At 37.9% G+C, this 15,230-nt stretch overlaps 2 protein-coding genes across 5 annotated transcripts in view; one reads left to right on the top strand and one right to left on the bottom strand.

The window, feature by feature from the left end:
* Nucleotides 1,405-6,452, top strand: LOC109727297 (protein IQ-DOMAIN 32-like). Its single transcript, XM_020257356.1, has 6 exons — nucleotides 1,405-1,734; nucleotides 2,659-3,000; nucleotides 3,090-3,275; nucleotides 3,584-3,664; nucleotides 3,754-5,365; nucleotides 6,091-6,452. Exons 1-6 carry the CDS (start codon nucleotides 1,642-1,644, stop codon nucleotides 6,108-6,110), a joined length of 2,334 nt encoding a protein of 777 aa, XP_020112945.1. The 5' UTR covers nucleotides 1,405-1,641; the 3' UTR covers nucleotides 6,111-6,452.
* Nucleotides 9,149-15,230, bottom strand: part of LOC109727376 (zinc finger CCCH domain-containing protein 30-like) — a 23,963-nt gene continuing 17,881 nt past the window's right edge. For all 4 annotated transcript variants that reach the window (XM_020257482.1, XM_020257481.1, XM_020257483.1 and 1 more), the window contains 3 exons: nucleotides 10,799-11,008; nucleotides 10,554-10,678; nucleotides 9,149-10,451 (listed from right to left, as the gene is read on the bottom strand). In XM_020257482.1, the coding sequence (XP_020113071.1) occupies nucleotides 9,371-10,451; nucleotides 10,554-10,678; nucleotides 10,799-11,008 (1,416 nt within the window). In that variant the 3' untranslated portion in view covers nucleotides 9,149-9,370. The remainder of the gene's footprint in view (nucleotides 10,452-10,553; nucleotides 10,679-10,798; nucleotides 11,009-15,230) is intronic.

Consider the following 15,230-nt stretch of genomic DNA (forward strand, 5'->3'; position numbering starts at 1 on the left):
CATTGGTGTAGCACTTTGTCCCGCAGAGCACTTAGCTCTCACATTTTCTGCTGGTATTCGGCTCTGATACCAATTGTAACGACCCGACCCGCTAGCAACAATAACTCGTTGGGCCCAAACAACCGGCCCAAAATGCTTAAGCCCGGTTATTATTACTAGCGTATAGGCCTCATATAAACAGATCGAAATCAGTATCCCATCCGAAGTGGGACTATTGGGGCGTTACACCGGGCTCACGAAAAGTGATCACCTTGTTTTCGCAATCAATGACAGCGTAATACTTCGAGAGCCAATCCATTCCAAGAATTATATCGAAACCCCACATCCGGGTCAAGATAAGCAAATCTGCCGGCATAATCCAATCGCTAATTTGCACTGGACAAGCCTATATTACACTGTGACAGGAAGAGGAGCAAGATAGAGAGCAAAAAATAGGGAAGTGATTAGGTGGGAGGACTTGTAAGGTTAAATACATTAAGCGGTGAATCGCTCACAGCATAATAAATACGATAAATTATTCACCACATAATGAAAAAAGGTAAATCGATTCTCATATATAAAAGCGACATACAATTCACAACATTCTTAGAATGTATTCCGGACAGTTCTACAATTCTTATGAAAGCAGTAAACGATTCACTCCATTTTTATGCAGCAAATTATTCACCGCTTCCGAGCTATTTTCTTCCACTTTTCTTACGTGACATAGTAGAGGTCTATTTTTATAAATAAATAATTTTTGAAGAAGACTATTTTTATAATAGGTTAATTTTATAGAGGTCCCTGTAAAAGTATTAAATAACAAATAAATCCATACAAAACTTAAATGATAAGATTTATCTCTTCAAAATTTTTCTAGTTTGCATATATATCCCTTTAAAAGTTTTGATTTATTCATATATGGCCTTGTCATTTGATTCACCGTTAGTTTTTTAATAGTTGGTGTGTAAAACGGCTATGTTGCCCATACAAATTTATCCCTGCAAAAAACTTTTTTTTTCTCTCTCCTAACCTTCGCCGCGGCATGTGCGGCATACTTCATTGTTGTCGTGATCGAACCTCACCTTTGACGTCACCGCCACCGTTTGTCTCGCTACCGACGTACATAAGGTGATATAACTCAACATTGGAATACAAATTATATATGTAAGAGGTAAAAAAGGTTATTTTATCTCTTAACTAACTGTGATTAGCTTTTTAACTCATGGCTATCTAAATTTTTGGTAACAGAAAAATATATTTACAGATGGAAAGACTTTTGGAGGGATAAATTCGATATCTTAAGTTTTATAACAACACATTTGCTATTTGATACTCTTGCGGGGAGCCATATGCAATTATCCTTTTTTTTTATATATATATATATAATTATAAAAGCTCATAGGTTTAATTTTTTTTAAAAAGAATTCGAGAGAGTCAGCTGGCTGCAACGGAACAGTGAAGCCGAGGAGCTAGTCTTATCCGCCCTCCGTTTCGTAGAAATAAAGAAACGATGAAAACAAAACAATCGAATCAAAATAAATAAATAAAAGAAAAAAAAAGGAGCACAGAACAACTCACAAGAAGAAGAAGAAGAAGAAGCAGCAGCAGCAGCAGCCATCCAGCGGAAGGCGGAGGATTCAAATCAAGCAAGTTTCGGAGATGGGACGGCCGAAGTGCGCCTGCTTCAGGATCCTCCCTTGCACCGGCGCCGGCGGCAGTGCGGTTGTCGACGACGGCGACGACGTCGAAGAGGTATTCATTGCAGATCAGCTACAGTAGTAGTTTGACGACATCTTACGAACTTAATTTCCCGCGATCTGAGAATACCTCGTTCGGAGGATTACGGGCAACATTTTGTTGTATCTTTGCTTGCTTTATTACAATAATAATACTTCGTGCCGGCCCAGATCTGGCACTACTGCGTCTGACCACCGGCTTCGGAATCTTCACCCCTTTTTTAGCAATCTTGATCAGCAGATCTCCTGCCTGTGGAAATGCTGCTTAAGGCACAGAATCGTTTCATGGAATTTGAATTTGATAGGGTTATAACAGGATCTGAGATCTGAGTTAAAGGAACTTGAATTACCCACTATATGATTCACAGGTTTCGTCGTTGAGTTTTATTTGGATTGATGTGAGAGAGATGTTCTTTCCTTTTGAGGCCTGTTTGTTAGTATTTGGGTCTTGCATAGATTGAAATATCCGTTTTAGGTTAAATCGGTTTTAATATACGTTCGACGCCCTTATGGATGGATTATGAGAGTTTGGACTTTCTTTAATATCTACCCTCATCAACTTGCATCCTTCCTTTTGCCCATCAAATGTTGTTAAGTGACGCATGGACTGCAATATCCGTCGGCGTGTGTAATTCGACTTCTGAGCTTCTTCTCTAAAGATGAGAATCACATCGTCGTAGGCTCGAGTATCGCCCCATCACCTGAGACGGCGGAGATTGTTGCGTTGTTCGCATGTGAAAAATAGAATACAGGATGCTAGTGACATCACGTCGACCGCTAAAATTAGTAAACATAGCTCTATTTACCAATAGCTTATTCGATACTTGTTCTAAGCAGATATTCCCATGCTACATCGTATACCCTTGATATTACCTGTGGTATCACCTTATGCGGTGATTTGATTAGGAAGGCTTATACATTGTTTGTTATTTCTTTTCAGAGCAACTCCCTTTCGGATAAATGCTGGTGCACGTTCTGGAGGAGATCAGCCAAGCGTCGAGTTTCTCGGAGCTCTGTGATCTCGGAACCTGTTTCTGTCAGCCCTAACAAGGAAAAGCCGGATCTCGCAACCGACAGTGCTTGCTCCCGACATTACTGTTCTGTTCCGGAAAAACTTGCCGAAGAAATGAAACCCACTGATGAAACCGTATTACCCGCCCCAGCTGAATTCGAATCTGAAGAAACTAAATTGGTGATGACTGATGCGAGTGGCACACCCAGTGATCAAAACAACCATGATCTTGCCGCGGCTGTTCTTCAGGCAGGCATCAGGAGATACTTGGTAAATTCTAGTGCCCAAATATCTTAAGATTTTCTTTTTTAATGATATTTCCTCCTCTATTAATTATCGTAGTCTATATTTATGATTAGGCCAGGAGAGAACTAAAGAAACTTAAAAGTGTTGTGATGATTCAAGCTGTTGCGCGTGGATACCTGGCGAGGAGAGTGGCGGTTGGAACATTGCTTTGCACCCTTGGAATAATAAGAATGCAACAGCTTGTGCGGGCTCACCAAGCTCACCAATCAGTTGAAAAGTTATCTGCAGAAGAGGATAAGGTATTTTAGGCATGTATTGAAAATCTATCATCCTGGTAATTCTGTTAATCTTTAACTGGTTCTGTGGTTCATCATATGAAACTAGCTTTGAAGATTATATTACAAACACTAAAGGCTCTAATCACTCTGCTCTGTATTACGAAGTCCCAAAGTGCATAACAGACTTTCATCCTTGTGAATTGGCTGTAAACTGATGACACTACAACCTTTCTTTTGAATTTGATGCTTCTTGCTACCGCTTAAATGCGTGGTCAATATGCCATCCTATGCCCTTATCAATTGTTACTTTCTTTCATTCTCGAGTTCAGGTGGAACGAAGTTCTTGTAAGGAACCAAGTAGAGCATATTCTCGAACAGAAATATTTCATTCAAATGGATTCGTGCGTAAGGTATGGCCTATTGATGTTACATTATAGTGATGGTTTTGATCCTTCGTTATCAATCATGTAATTGTTACTTTTCTTGCAACTAAAACAAGATTACGGAGGCTGTGCCAAGGACCAAAACTGTTCACGTAAAATGTGATCCTTCGATACGAGATTCGGCATGGGAATGGTTGGAGAGGTGGACCGCCGTAGCTATATCAAATTTAGGAAAGCAGCAGGAGAAAGATGTTAATCACCATTCTGTTGGTCAGGATGCTAGCGCTGAATTGGCTGATAATAAAGCTGTAGATTCGGTTCCATGTGGAGTAGTTGCTATGTCATGGGATTCAAAGATAGCTGCAAGTGAGCTAGCTGTGCCAATTGACAGTGAAGGATTAGTTACAAATAGAAGTTGTGAAGCGGCAGATGTTCAAGCCTCAGAATATGCTCCTGATAATTCTTCAGTGAAGGATAACCTGGAAATACAATCATCCATGGCTGAGGCTTCTACTATCATAGAGAATAATCACATGAACACTGAAACAATTACTGTGGATTCCTCCTCAGATTTTGCAAATGCAACAACAGAACCAATTCGTGATACTTTCTATACTGACCCTGAACCTTGTAATGATAACCTAAAGGACGGCACGGATATGGGTGCAGATTCTGAACCGCTGGGAGATAATTTAAATGTCAGCGAGCCCAGTTATTCCGAATCCCAAGATAATGTGAGCAAGGCAGAAGAGCTCATTGTTCACTTGGAAATGGATGCTTCGACAAAGAGTAGCGAAATAACCTATTCAGAGAGCATAGTGCATCGTGATCCAAGAGCTCAATTTGTTTCTTCTGAAGACACAGCAGACAATTCAACGGACAATTTATTCTCTTCAAAACTCTCCTTGGCTGACAGATCTGAAACTGATGATGGGGAAGTGGCCCTTGAAATCAAAGATTTTGAGAAAGGAGATGAAGAAATAAATGATGAAGCCGAGAAGGAAACTAATCAAGAAAGTAAGCATACTGGAACGACGGACTCTTCCTATGACTTTGAAGATGATCAGCTGCAACGATTGGAGGAAGGTCATGGAGATTCAGCCAATTTAACTACTGCTGCTGGTGAATTACAGATTGACCAACAATCAACTGAGGCAACTCCATTAAAATTGCTGCCCCAGGTGGGTACTTCGACAGACCCAGAAGTTCAGTCATCACCCAAAGGAACTCCCATAAGCCATACTACAGTTGCCGAGTCACAAGGAACACCTTCAAGTGACATCTCTGTAAATTCCAAGACAGGCAAGAAAGATAAGACTACACATACTCAAAGGCAAAGAACTCATACATTAATCAAGAGGGCACTTTCTAGTCCAAAGAATGATTCAGGCAGAACTAGTACTACGGAGAATTTGCCCAAAACTTCAAAGAATACGAAGAGAATTAGTTCACCTGGGATGGAAAAGCGTGATCATGGTGATCATGAGCCTAGGGTTAGCGACAGCGCTTCGCTTCCTGGTTATATGAAAGCCACGGAATCAGCAAGAGCCAAAGTCCATGCAAGTTTTTCTCCTAAATCAAGTCCGGATGTGCATGATGACAAAATCAGCAAAAGAGATTCATTACCTGCTGGAGATGGGAAGCAGGGATCATCCCCACATATTGAGAGGTCGAAATCTCCAGCACAGAAGAACTCGAAAAGCACTAGCACTACTCAAGCTTCTTCTGGTAATCCTCCCTCGTTTATGCTCTTGTGCCTAATTGTTGATGCTACGATTTTAGCATCTAATACATCTATCTATAGGGTTTTTGAAACAAAAACATAAATTTAGTAGAAACCTTTTTCTTTTTTCTTTTTTCTTTTTTCTTTTTTTTTTTGTTTTGCTTTTTGTTCTTTGAGAAAAGATGAGTTTGCAAGCTAAACAATAGCGAGAATAGAAATCCATGTGCTGGCGCCTCAATCGTGTAGAAATTAACTTTAAAGAAACAAAAGAGATGGAAGCACTTTCAAATGACCCTGTTATGCAAGGCCATTTTAGTCTTGATCTAATGCGATTACATGTAAGTTTTTAGTAACTGTGATCGTTATAATTCATATTAAGCTGGCAGCCAAGGTGATTCATGTTGTTGTCGCTGCCTGTTCCACATGAACAATCTCTCCTTACTTCCGGCTCGATTTGCACTTTTGCAGCTACTGTTGTTATTTAATGAATGTACGGATGCCTTAAAATCTTTTTTCTTCTCATCTCAGATGTTAGATTTGTTACCTTTGCGTCATATCTGAAATTTTAGTGCCGAAAGTCTTGTTCGTTCAAGAAAATTTTCTGCACTGCATAAAGGACTCTGTTTAGATTTAATATACTCATAATAAAGTTGTTATTTATTTTGAGTATTGGCACGATCCATGCAAAACTTTAGCTCTGTTTCACTTACTGCACTCTTTCGATTTGCAGAGAGAAGATGGCAAATATAATCAAAGCTGTAAAGAAGCACGAGATCAGAAAATATTTGACGTTATTGACAGATGACTTGTATAACATTTCTTATGGTTTTTTTACTCTGAGAATTATTGGGCAAGGATTTGCAAGAAGAGGAGCTTCTACGTGTGATTAGTATACGTTGTAAATTACCGGTATTTGAACTGATGTGTGATATGTCTTATTTGTTGTGATATATTTGTAGGGTTTTGAGACGAGTGGTTTTTCAGAATACAATATGTTTGAGTTGTTGCATGTGTTATTTGTGTGACACCTTTGTGTTGTGTTTAAAATGGAATAGATTTGATTTATATATAATGTTTTTAACTTTTTCAGAAGCTAATATGTTTGAAGTAACTCAAGATTTTCCTGTCTCTTGTTATTCTTATCATGAATAATACTTGTCTTAATTGTTGGGATTTTTCTTTTCTCGGCTGATTATGATCATGTTAAACACACTGTTGTTGTGTTTTTTTTCATTTCATTTCTTTTTCTTTGTTTTTTATTGTGTTTCATTGGTATCTTAGTTCTATATATTACAAACCACTGGATAGTAACAGTACAATGTATAGAAAGTGCTATATTTTATCTTCCTATTATTTGTAAACTGCAGCACTTTTTTTTATCTTGTGGTTTGTAAAATATTTTATTTCTGTTAGTCTATTTAACAACGGATTTATGCAATGGAACAAACAAAATTATTGGATAGTGAAATATTTTTTTAAAAAAATCACAGGGTGATAAAGTACAAATGTGCTTAACCACAGGAGGGCTAACCCATTGGAGGGCTAATTGAAGCGTACTTTTTTTTTTTTTTTATCATATCATATATATTTTTTTGGGTAAACTTCAAATATCACTCTTGTGGTTTCACGCTTTCTCACTTAAGTACCTTATGGTTTAAAGTGTATTACTTTAATACCCCTGTGGTTTTATTTTTTTCTTTCTGTCAGTTCTCATATTAACTCTTCATTAAATTATATATAAAAAACTTCAGATTCTCCATCTATGGTTTATCAAATTCACTTTAGTATCTTATAGTTTATCGAATTTTTACTTTAGTATCCTGAGGTTTTAACTTTGTCACTGATTTAACGAAAAAATTAACGAAAGGAATAACGAAAGAAGAAAAATAAAATCATAGATACTAAAGTGATACATTTAAACCATAGATAATAAAGTAAGAAAGAGCAAAACCATAGGGATGGTATTTGAAGTTCTCTTTTTTTCTTTTTTTTTTCAACTTCAAGGTATTTTATAGCATTACACTTTGCTTCAAATATGGTATATTCATTTCTTAGATACCTTATGATATATTAAAATTAGGATACAATAAATATCAATCCTGATGGCTCCAGTGTTTTAATAATACAGTAATTAGATTGAACATTCATGATTAAGATTTGATAAAGTCAAAATGTAAAAAGTAAGCCTTGATTAACTCTAGATAATTCAAAAACTAATGAATCAGACCAAACATTATTTTATTGGTTCGATATAATTCGGTTTGTAATGCTATTCAAACTCTCTCTTAACTAACCAAGCTCATTAAGCATATGTTTGGCATAGCTTTTGAAGTAATTTTTACTATGAGAAGCAACACTTGAAGACCATGTTTAAGGTTACATTAGATAAGTTGGACGACATCGGTAGTTTCAAAACTCTTTGCTAAATTTGAGCATTTAACTCTGAGAAATCCAAGAGCTTTATTGGATTTTTTTTATTTTCTTTTCTTTAGTCAAAATTTGGTGGGATCAAAAATACCAATATAAATTACCACTATCAATGAGATAAGCGCTCCGTTCAACGATAGATTTAGAGAGATAAGTAAGAGGAATGATATTAAGAACAGTCGGAAAGAGAAGGAGAGATAGGAATGAGATTTCATGAACTCCCAAGAAAAAACATCATAAATTGTCCCATTTATTTCATTACATGCAAAACAGATTATACAAAGTAATTACCCTGTTTTCTTGCAACTGCAACTAAGCCTTACTATCGCAACTATCATAGCAAAATATTTCCTGCGATTAGAATTAACAAATAATAAAAATGTATAGAACATATTTGGGTTCATGGTTGGAATATAGTATTTGTTAATTAAACTACTATATTTTCTCAACCGTCCTATTGTAAGGACTTATTTGGGTTCATGGTTGGAATGAGAATGAGAAATAATATTGGAATAGTTAATCATTAAAATATATTTTAGTCTACTATTGAAATGGAAATCAAAATGGCTGATTTGGGGACAATAATTGCGATAGCTACGGTTTTGAGAGAGGGATTTAGATTCGGGAAGAAGAGAGTGATCAAGGGAGAGGAGGGGAAGGTGTTGGTGAGAAGAGGTTTTAATTAAATTGCCTCTGAAATAAAATAATAAGCCTGAATTCTGAATACACAGCTGGATTGGGCCATTGATGGATTGGTCCATTTCCCGTACTATATTAGAATGGGAATCTCCAAATCGGAATCCAATTTTCGTAAAAGAAACAACAACTATTGAAATTAATAAATCTCATTCTAATTTTAAGGTCCAAAATAGGTGAACCGAACAAGCCCTAAAAGTGGTTACATTACAAGACCCGTCCCTAACATCACATTGTGACATTGTACTGCGAAGCATCAGTCTCAATACTTTCAGACATAAAAAATCAATCAAAAGGAATAATCACGGGACGAACTCACCGGAAAACTATAAACCAATGTTAAACAGATCTCTTCGATCAATAATTTCTCATCTTCTTTGAGGAAATCCCAATAATGCCTCTTATTCTTTGGGTTGCTCTCCAGAACCCTGAATTGGAATTGTTTCTCAAACTTTGAGATCCGCGCCGTAGTAGCTGTTTGGTTTTGTCATGTGATGCTGCAGGTTTTCGACAAGCTTTGCCGATGGGCAGAACTTAACTCTGCATCAGCCCTGATTTGGATCCCGAATACACCGACGCGACCGAGGCCCTGAAGCTATTCAATAAGGTCGAAGGCCGACAAGCAGGCATGAAGTAATTAAATAAATTGAGAAGAGAGAGAGAAAGAAGTAAAAAAAGAAATACATTTCCTTTCTTTGCATGGTAAAATCTACCTCAGATAAAGAAAAAGGCGAAAAACAAAACTACAAGAACAACTCGGACTCGGACAAAACAGAAGGGATGATATGTACTGCAAAAGATGAATGAACATGGATGGAGGAGCCAAAATAAATAAAAATAAAAATAAAAATGAAGTGAGAAAAGGAGAGAAGAGCAAGGAGCAAAGCTCATCCGCTCCTGTCGGCAATTCCTCTATCCACTTTCATTCTCTTTGGCCCCTTGGAACTCTCACTCCGCTGCGGCACGGTCGACGACGTATCGTGCAGGTACAAGCAGCTGGCGCCGTGCCGACACCCTCTTGGGCTGTTGAAGAAAACACAAGGCTTTGGGATTCTGTTCTTCCCATCTCGTTGCTGTCTAGACCCGACATTCCTGGCCGAATCTACATCAACTTTACCTATCGAAGAGCTATCACTGTAACTTCCGAACTGCGCTGTATTCGACACAAAAGCTTCTTGCTTGTCCCCGCCATGCTGCAGGATCAAGCTCTTGTAGTAGTTCACATCCTTCACCGGAAGAGGGATGCTCGACGAAGAATTGACCGCGACGGGAATGACAGCAGCAGCAGCACTCGGAGACGTCTGTAGATTCACCGGTGGCGGCAGCACCATTGCTGGGGACGGCATTGCACTAGGCACCGGATACAAGTGCGAGGCCGGTGGTATGGCCAAGGAGGTGGCAGAAGATGCAGCATGGATTTGGGGATGGGGATGGGGATGGGGAGGGGGAGGGAGAGGTGGCGGGGGAGGCGGCGGCAGCAGCGCCGAAGACAAAGGACCCACTTGTGGCTGCTGCTGCTTGTTATTCGCTCCGTACTCGGCGAGCAGCTTCTGTACTAAAGCAGGGTCACTGAGGATCTTGATGAGCAGATCTTGGTCGATCAGGCTGCCCTGCTCGTTGCTCCTCATTATAGCCGTGAATGCGGCAGCAGCTGCAGCCGCCACATCAGGTTCGGTGGCCAGTCGAGCGCCATTGACCGCCAGCTTTTCTCCGCCAAGTGCAGAAGTGGCCGCTTTCTGTTGCAAATGCTCCATTATCAACCGTGTTCGATCTGGTAAACTACTAGATGGTGTTCTTGCTTCAGGAGTATTGTGAACAGCAGGCTGTTGGAACGTGTTGGATCCATCAACAGACAGCGAGGTCTCCAATCGGTCAAATGCATCTTCATCTTCGATTGCAGTGATAGGGACTAGAGGAGTTTGGGAGTCATCATGGGAGGAGTCTCGTACTTCCGGAGAAACGCTAGGACTGGGCAGGCATATTCAAAAAATTTCATATGTCAGAATATAGAATCACGATAGCGGAATGGACAAAAGATATCGCAGATGTGGCAAAGCAAGAAAGCTTTACTTTGGAGGGATGCTAGATTGGCGAGGATAAATTGCTTCGAGCACCGCTAATTCTCTGTGCGCCTCTGCTGACGCTTCTTCACTTTCTTCTCCAGCAACCACAGACCAGTGCGGATTCAAAACTACCTGCAATTAACCAGGGGAGGTTACAATCAACAGCAGCTGAAGGCCAACATTAACTCCAGAGTGAATTGAAACTTCAGTTAGCTTGAGAGGGCCATACTAAAAAATAAAAAATTTGCTTACACTAGGAGGGATGTTCCACTTGATTATAGGAATCTGCGAGAGATCTATCTTGAACTGGTAAAAAGGATGAGGGGCCTCAAAACCAGGAGGTAGAGAATCATCCGAGTCCAAGCCTGTCGCATGCGATGGCCATGAACCCTTTGCTTGAAGATGGTCTTGGGATCCCAAAGCAGAAAAAATAGGAGCATCCTCGGATAAAAAAAGCCTTACCTGCCAAATTAAATGCAAAAATTTAGACTGAAGTGTTAAGAAATTAGAGATAGATCAAGAGAGAAAAAAGAAAGAGTCGTAAAAAAAAAAAAAAAAAAAATTGAAGAGAACAGCCAGAATAAATAAGGAGGGTAAGCCAAGTTTGGACCAATCGCCAATCGGTAACAAAATATGAACTAGCAACTGGCGGAAGCAAGAGATAAGATAGTTAAGAGACAACAAGAGCAAAATTTAGAATAGCATTAATCTATAGCATATGCAAACTCGACAGCATGATGAGTAGAAAGAAGCCTTGCGAGGACCAAATTGTGCCTGTCAAAATAAAAGTTAAAATATCACGAGTCCCAGAGAACCAGATACACTTTGTGGCTTTATAGCCATTGGAAATTTCCCTAAATCAAGTCATCAGCAACATCTTACTGAACTATTGCATAAGCTACTATTGAGAATAGTATCTGATATACAGAAGGAATACTACAAAACCATGAGCCATTACAAAAGACTTACCTAGAAGTAAAGAAAAGCAGCTGCTACTAGAAAGTTGACCTAGGAAGTAAAGAGTCTATGAACGCCCACTACTTTAACATTCAATCTTTCAACACGTTCCAGCATCATTAGAAAAATATTAAGGAGACCAATTAAAATTCTACAAATGCCATAACGACCAAGAAGTATAAAATACCCTACTAAGACTATCTTTGGCTTGTAAACAAAGATTTCGACGGAAAATCTCAGCAAATATTGCAATGGCCATGAGAGGGGAAACTACTATAGTGCTGTGGATAACTTTACAAAACAGCATCAAGCTATAATAAGGCCTCTCCTGAGGCAACAAAAGAGCCTTCACTGCCAGAAGCTTAGTGCAATCCCTCGTAATAATTACGTCGAAGCAGTTTCGCCTATAAGCTTATGCATTCATCGCACGGATTCATACTTTACGAAACTTATGATAAGTTCACTATGCAAACTAACCTATATTGAGTATAGAGTATGAGAACACTGTTATACAGCATGACAGGTGCTCATGACATAATCAGCTGAACCAGAATCAAGGAAACATGCATATCAGTTTACAAATGCATATTAATCCCAAATGAGGAGAACTTCACAAACATATACATATCATCTTCGTGTTTCTTATTTATCTTTTTCCAAAATATGTAACCAGCACTAAATTCTTATTCCATTTGCCTTTGTGCTCTATTTGATATACAACTTGATGGTTGTAACATTTTATCAAACCAATAACTTATTTCAACCTGTGATTTTATAGTTTCTATTAACGATTTAAGTGTCGTGGCACGGGATTGTGCCGAAAACTTGTTGGCATGGTGCATACTGGACCATGTCAATGCATGCTGGACCGTGCCAATGCGTGCCGGTAACAAAAAATACGTCTATGCCGATACATAATTGCATGAAATATTTATTTTCTTTAGCAACAAAATATTATAATTGCTTATTATATATCTTTATAAAGTCTTTCGAACTTTATTGAGAAAATTACTTCCTAATTAAAAAAAAAAAAGTTTTGAGCTGTACCATCGGCACGAGAACTGTATCGTACCGATATCTTGTTGGCACGATACGGAACAGTAGATATGACCTGTGCCGATAGGCACTTAAATTTTTTGTCTCTATCATATACAAACAGACTTATTGTTTTGCTTATTATTGTTACAGTGCAATGAACTGTAAAATATGTCTTGATCAAACTAATTCTGAGTGTCATTTGTTTTATATTTTGACATGTTATACATAAGATTTACATGATATGAATGCAAAAACAGATCTTATTGTGAAAATGGGATAGTTGAAGGGAGCTTAAGAAGCATGTGGCCTAACAAAAGCTCTTGGAGGTGTATTATTTGAGCACACTATTGGCCAAGCCAATACCCTTTTTAAGTCTATTCCCCAGCAACTTTCTAAAGCTAGAAACAGAAGCATCAAGCTTGAGCTTCTGCTTTTGGAAGTCCACAAACCCATAACAGAAGCATCAATCTATTCCGCTTCTGCTTCAAGAGTAGTTTCTGCTTCTAGAGTAGAGAAGTCATTCTATTAAGTTTGGGCCACGGAAGCTATTAAGCATGGCTTAGAAAACAGGAATCGAGTGACTAGGATTTGCACTTATACTCGTCATACTTTCTGAAACTGAATCTTCCTTGAATATGACGAAATCAAAAGGCATTCTTAATTAAATTTCATTATCAACGTTTGAAGCATAGCATGATAAATAAGGGTGCTGACAAAGATACAAGTTGCATATAAATTGTTACAGCTCAAAAATATAGCAATGACATCAATCTGACATCCTATTTTACTTGAGCAACTCCAAGACAGCAGCCTACGTTAAATCTTTCTCTTCTAAATTCTTTACTCTAGTCCCCTTAATACTCTCTTCCATCTTCTATAGTTCTACTGCTAGAAACCGAAATGAAACCTTCAAACAACAATCTTTATGCAGAAATGGAGTTTTACCAGAGATGTAGTTTGCTGTTGTTTACTAAATTTAGTATTCCAGATCAATCCAAAATGTATTGGATAATCTAGTCTCTAACATTGCACAATCTCTAGAGCAATGAGATTGCAGAAGATAGGAAATTTGACCTCAGATTACTATGGTTTATTTAGAATGGTATTATTTATTACCTGAAACTTTGTTCTACCAAGTCGCAACTCATCAGCACAGAGAAACGATCCATGATACACAAAAATGAATAATACCCATCTCAAACAATGTTGGAAGTCCAAAGATTTTTTTTGAAAGACAACTTCATCAGCTAAAGTGGTTGCACTTACGGTGACAAGTGTAGAATTCTACTTAAAGAAACTGATTTCATCACCACACCATGAAGGCATATCGCAGAGGGTGGAAACAAGCCGAGCTTGAGCGAGCTTACCTCAGCTCAAGCTTGGCTTGAAATTAATTTTGAGCGTAAATTTAGGCTCAAGCTCAGCTTGAAATTAATTCGAGGCGAGCTTGAGCGAGCCTAACTTCTAGTCAAGTGAGCTCGAGCCCTAAACGAGCCGCTTGCAATTCTTAATATCGTGCAATCTATAGTTTAATTTTTATAAAATATTATCTAAAATTTGATACAAAAATTGTCTAATAGTATAACATGCAAAATGAATGCATAAATACAATATTATAATATTAAAAAAATAGGAGAAGTGACTCTGCGAGCAAGTGAAAAAGAGAGAGCAATTAGAGTAGCGTTTTGCTGGTTTGATTTTGTGGGCCCAATAACCTAAACTCTATATACATATAATCTATATATATATATAATATATTTTAATTATATATTATCATATATAATTAAAATATTATATATATATATATATATATATATATATATANATTATATATATATATATATAGAATCTGACTACTATACTCTTATGAGTATAGACCCCTTTGTACTCATAAGTTTTCAATCGTTAGATCTACCCCTTTGACCATTTCTACCTGTTAAATCATACTATTCAACCAATCACCTACTCAATCCTAGGGGACCACTATCATTCTAACCGCACATCTCCTCATCCACAACCGAAAATTTATAAGTACAGAAGGGTCTATACTCATAAGAGTATAGTAGCCCTAGCCTATAAATATATATATATATAGAGAGAGAGAGAGAGAGAGAGAGAGTAGAGCTATCATGCTATCGGAAGCATAGAGGATTTAGTGCTTCCAACTTTTTGGCCCTTAGATCAGCCCCTTTAATTATTTTTAACTTTTGGATTAATATTATTACTCTATAGGGACCACTCAACCCTAGAGATACTACTCAACTGTGGGGGGACCGTAATCATCCCAACCGCACAATTCTTGATCCAAGGGTCAAAAAACCGGAATCCTTTATGCTTCCGATAGCGTAGTAGCTCTACACTATATATATATATATATATATATATATATATATATATAATATATATATATATATATATATATATATATATATATATCAGGCCGATGATATATTAGCTAACATAGTTCGCAATCCACGATAACTCAAAAGGCGGCAATTTAGATGGGGAAACTGGTAAAGGTGGGCAATCTAGTATGATAACTTGATTGGTAAATGAGTTGGGATCCCCGGGTAATAGTAGGATCGACGTGTAGACAAGTAGGTTCCCGGCTTTTGGATTATCGTTCGCGAACCATGATAAATATCATACCGTTGGATTAAGAGAGAGAGAGAGAGAGAGAGAGAGAGAG

This window comes from Ananas comosus, linkage group 22 (assembly GCF_001540865.1).
Source record: "Ananas comosus cultivar F153 linkage group 22, ASM154086v1, whole genome shotgun sequence".
NCBI classification, from domain to species: domain Eukaryota; kingdom Viridiplantae; phylum Streptophyta; class Magnoliopsida; order Poales; family Bromeliaceae; genus Ananas; species Ananas comosus.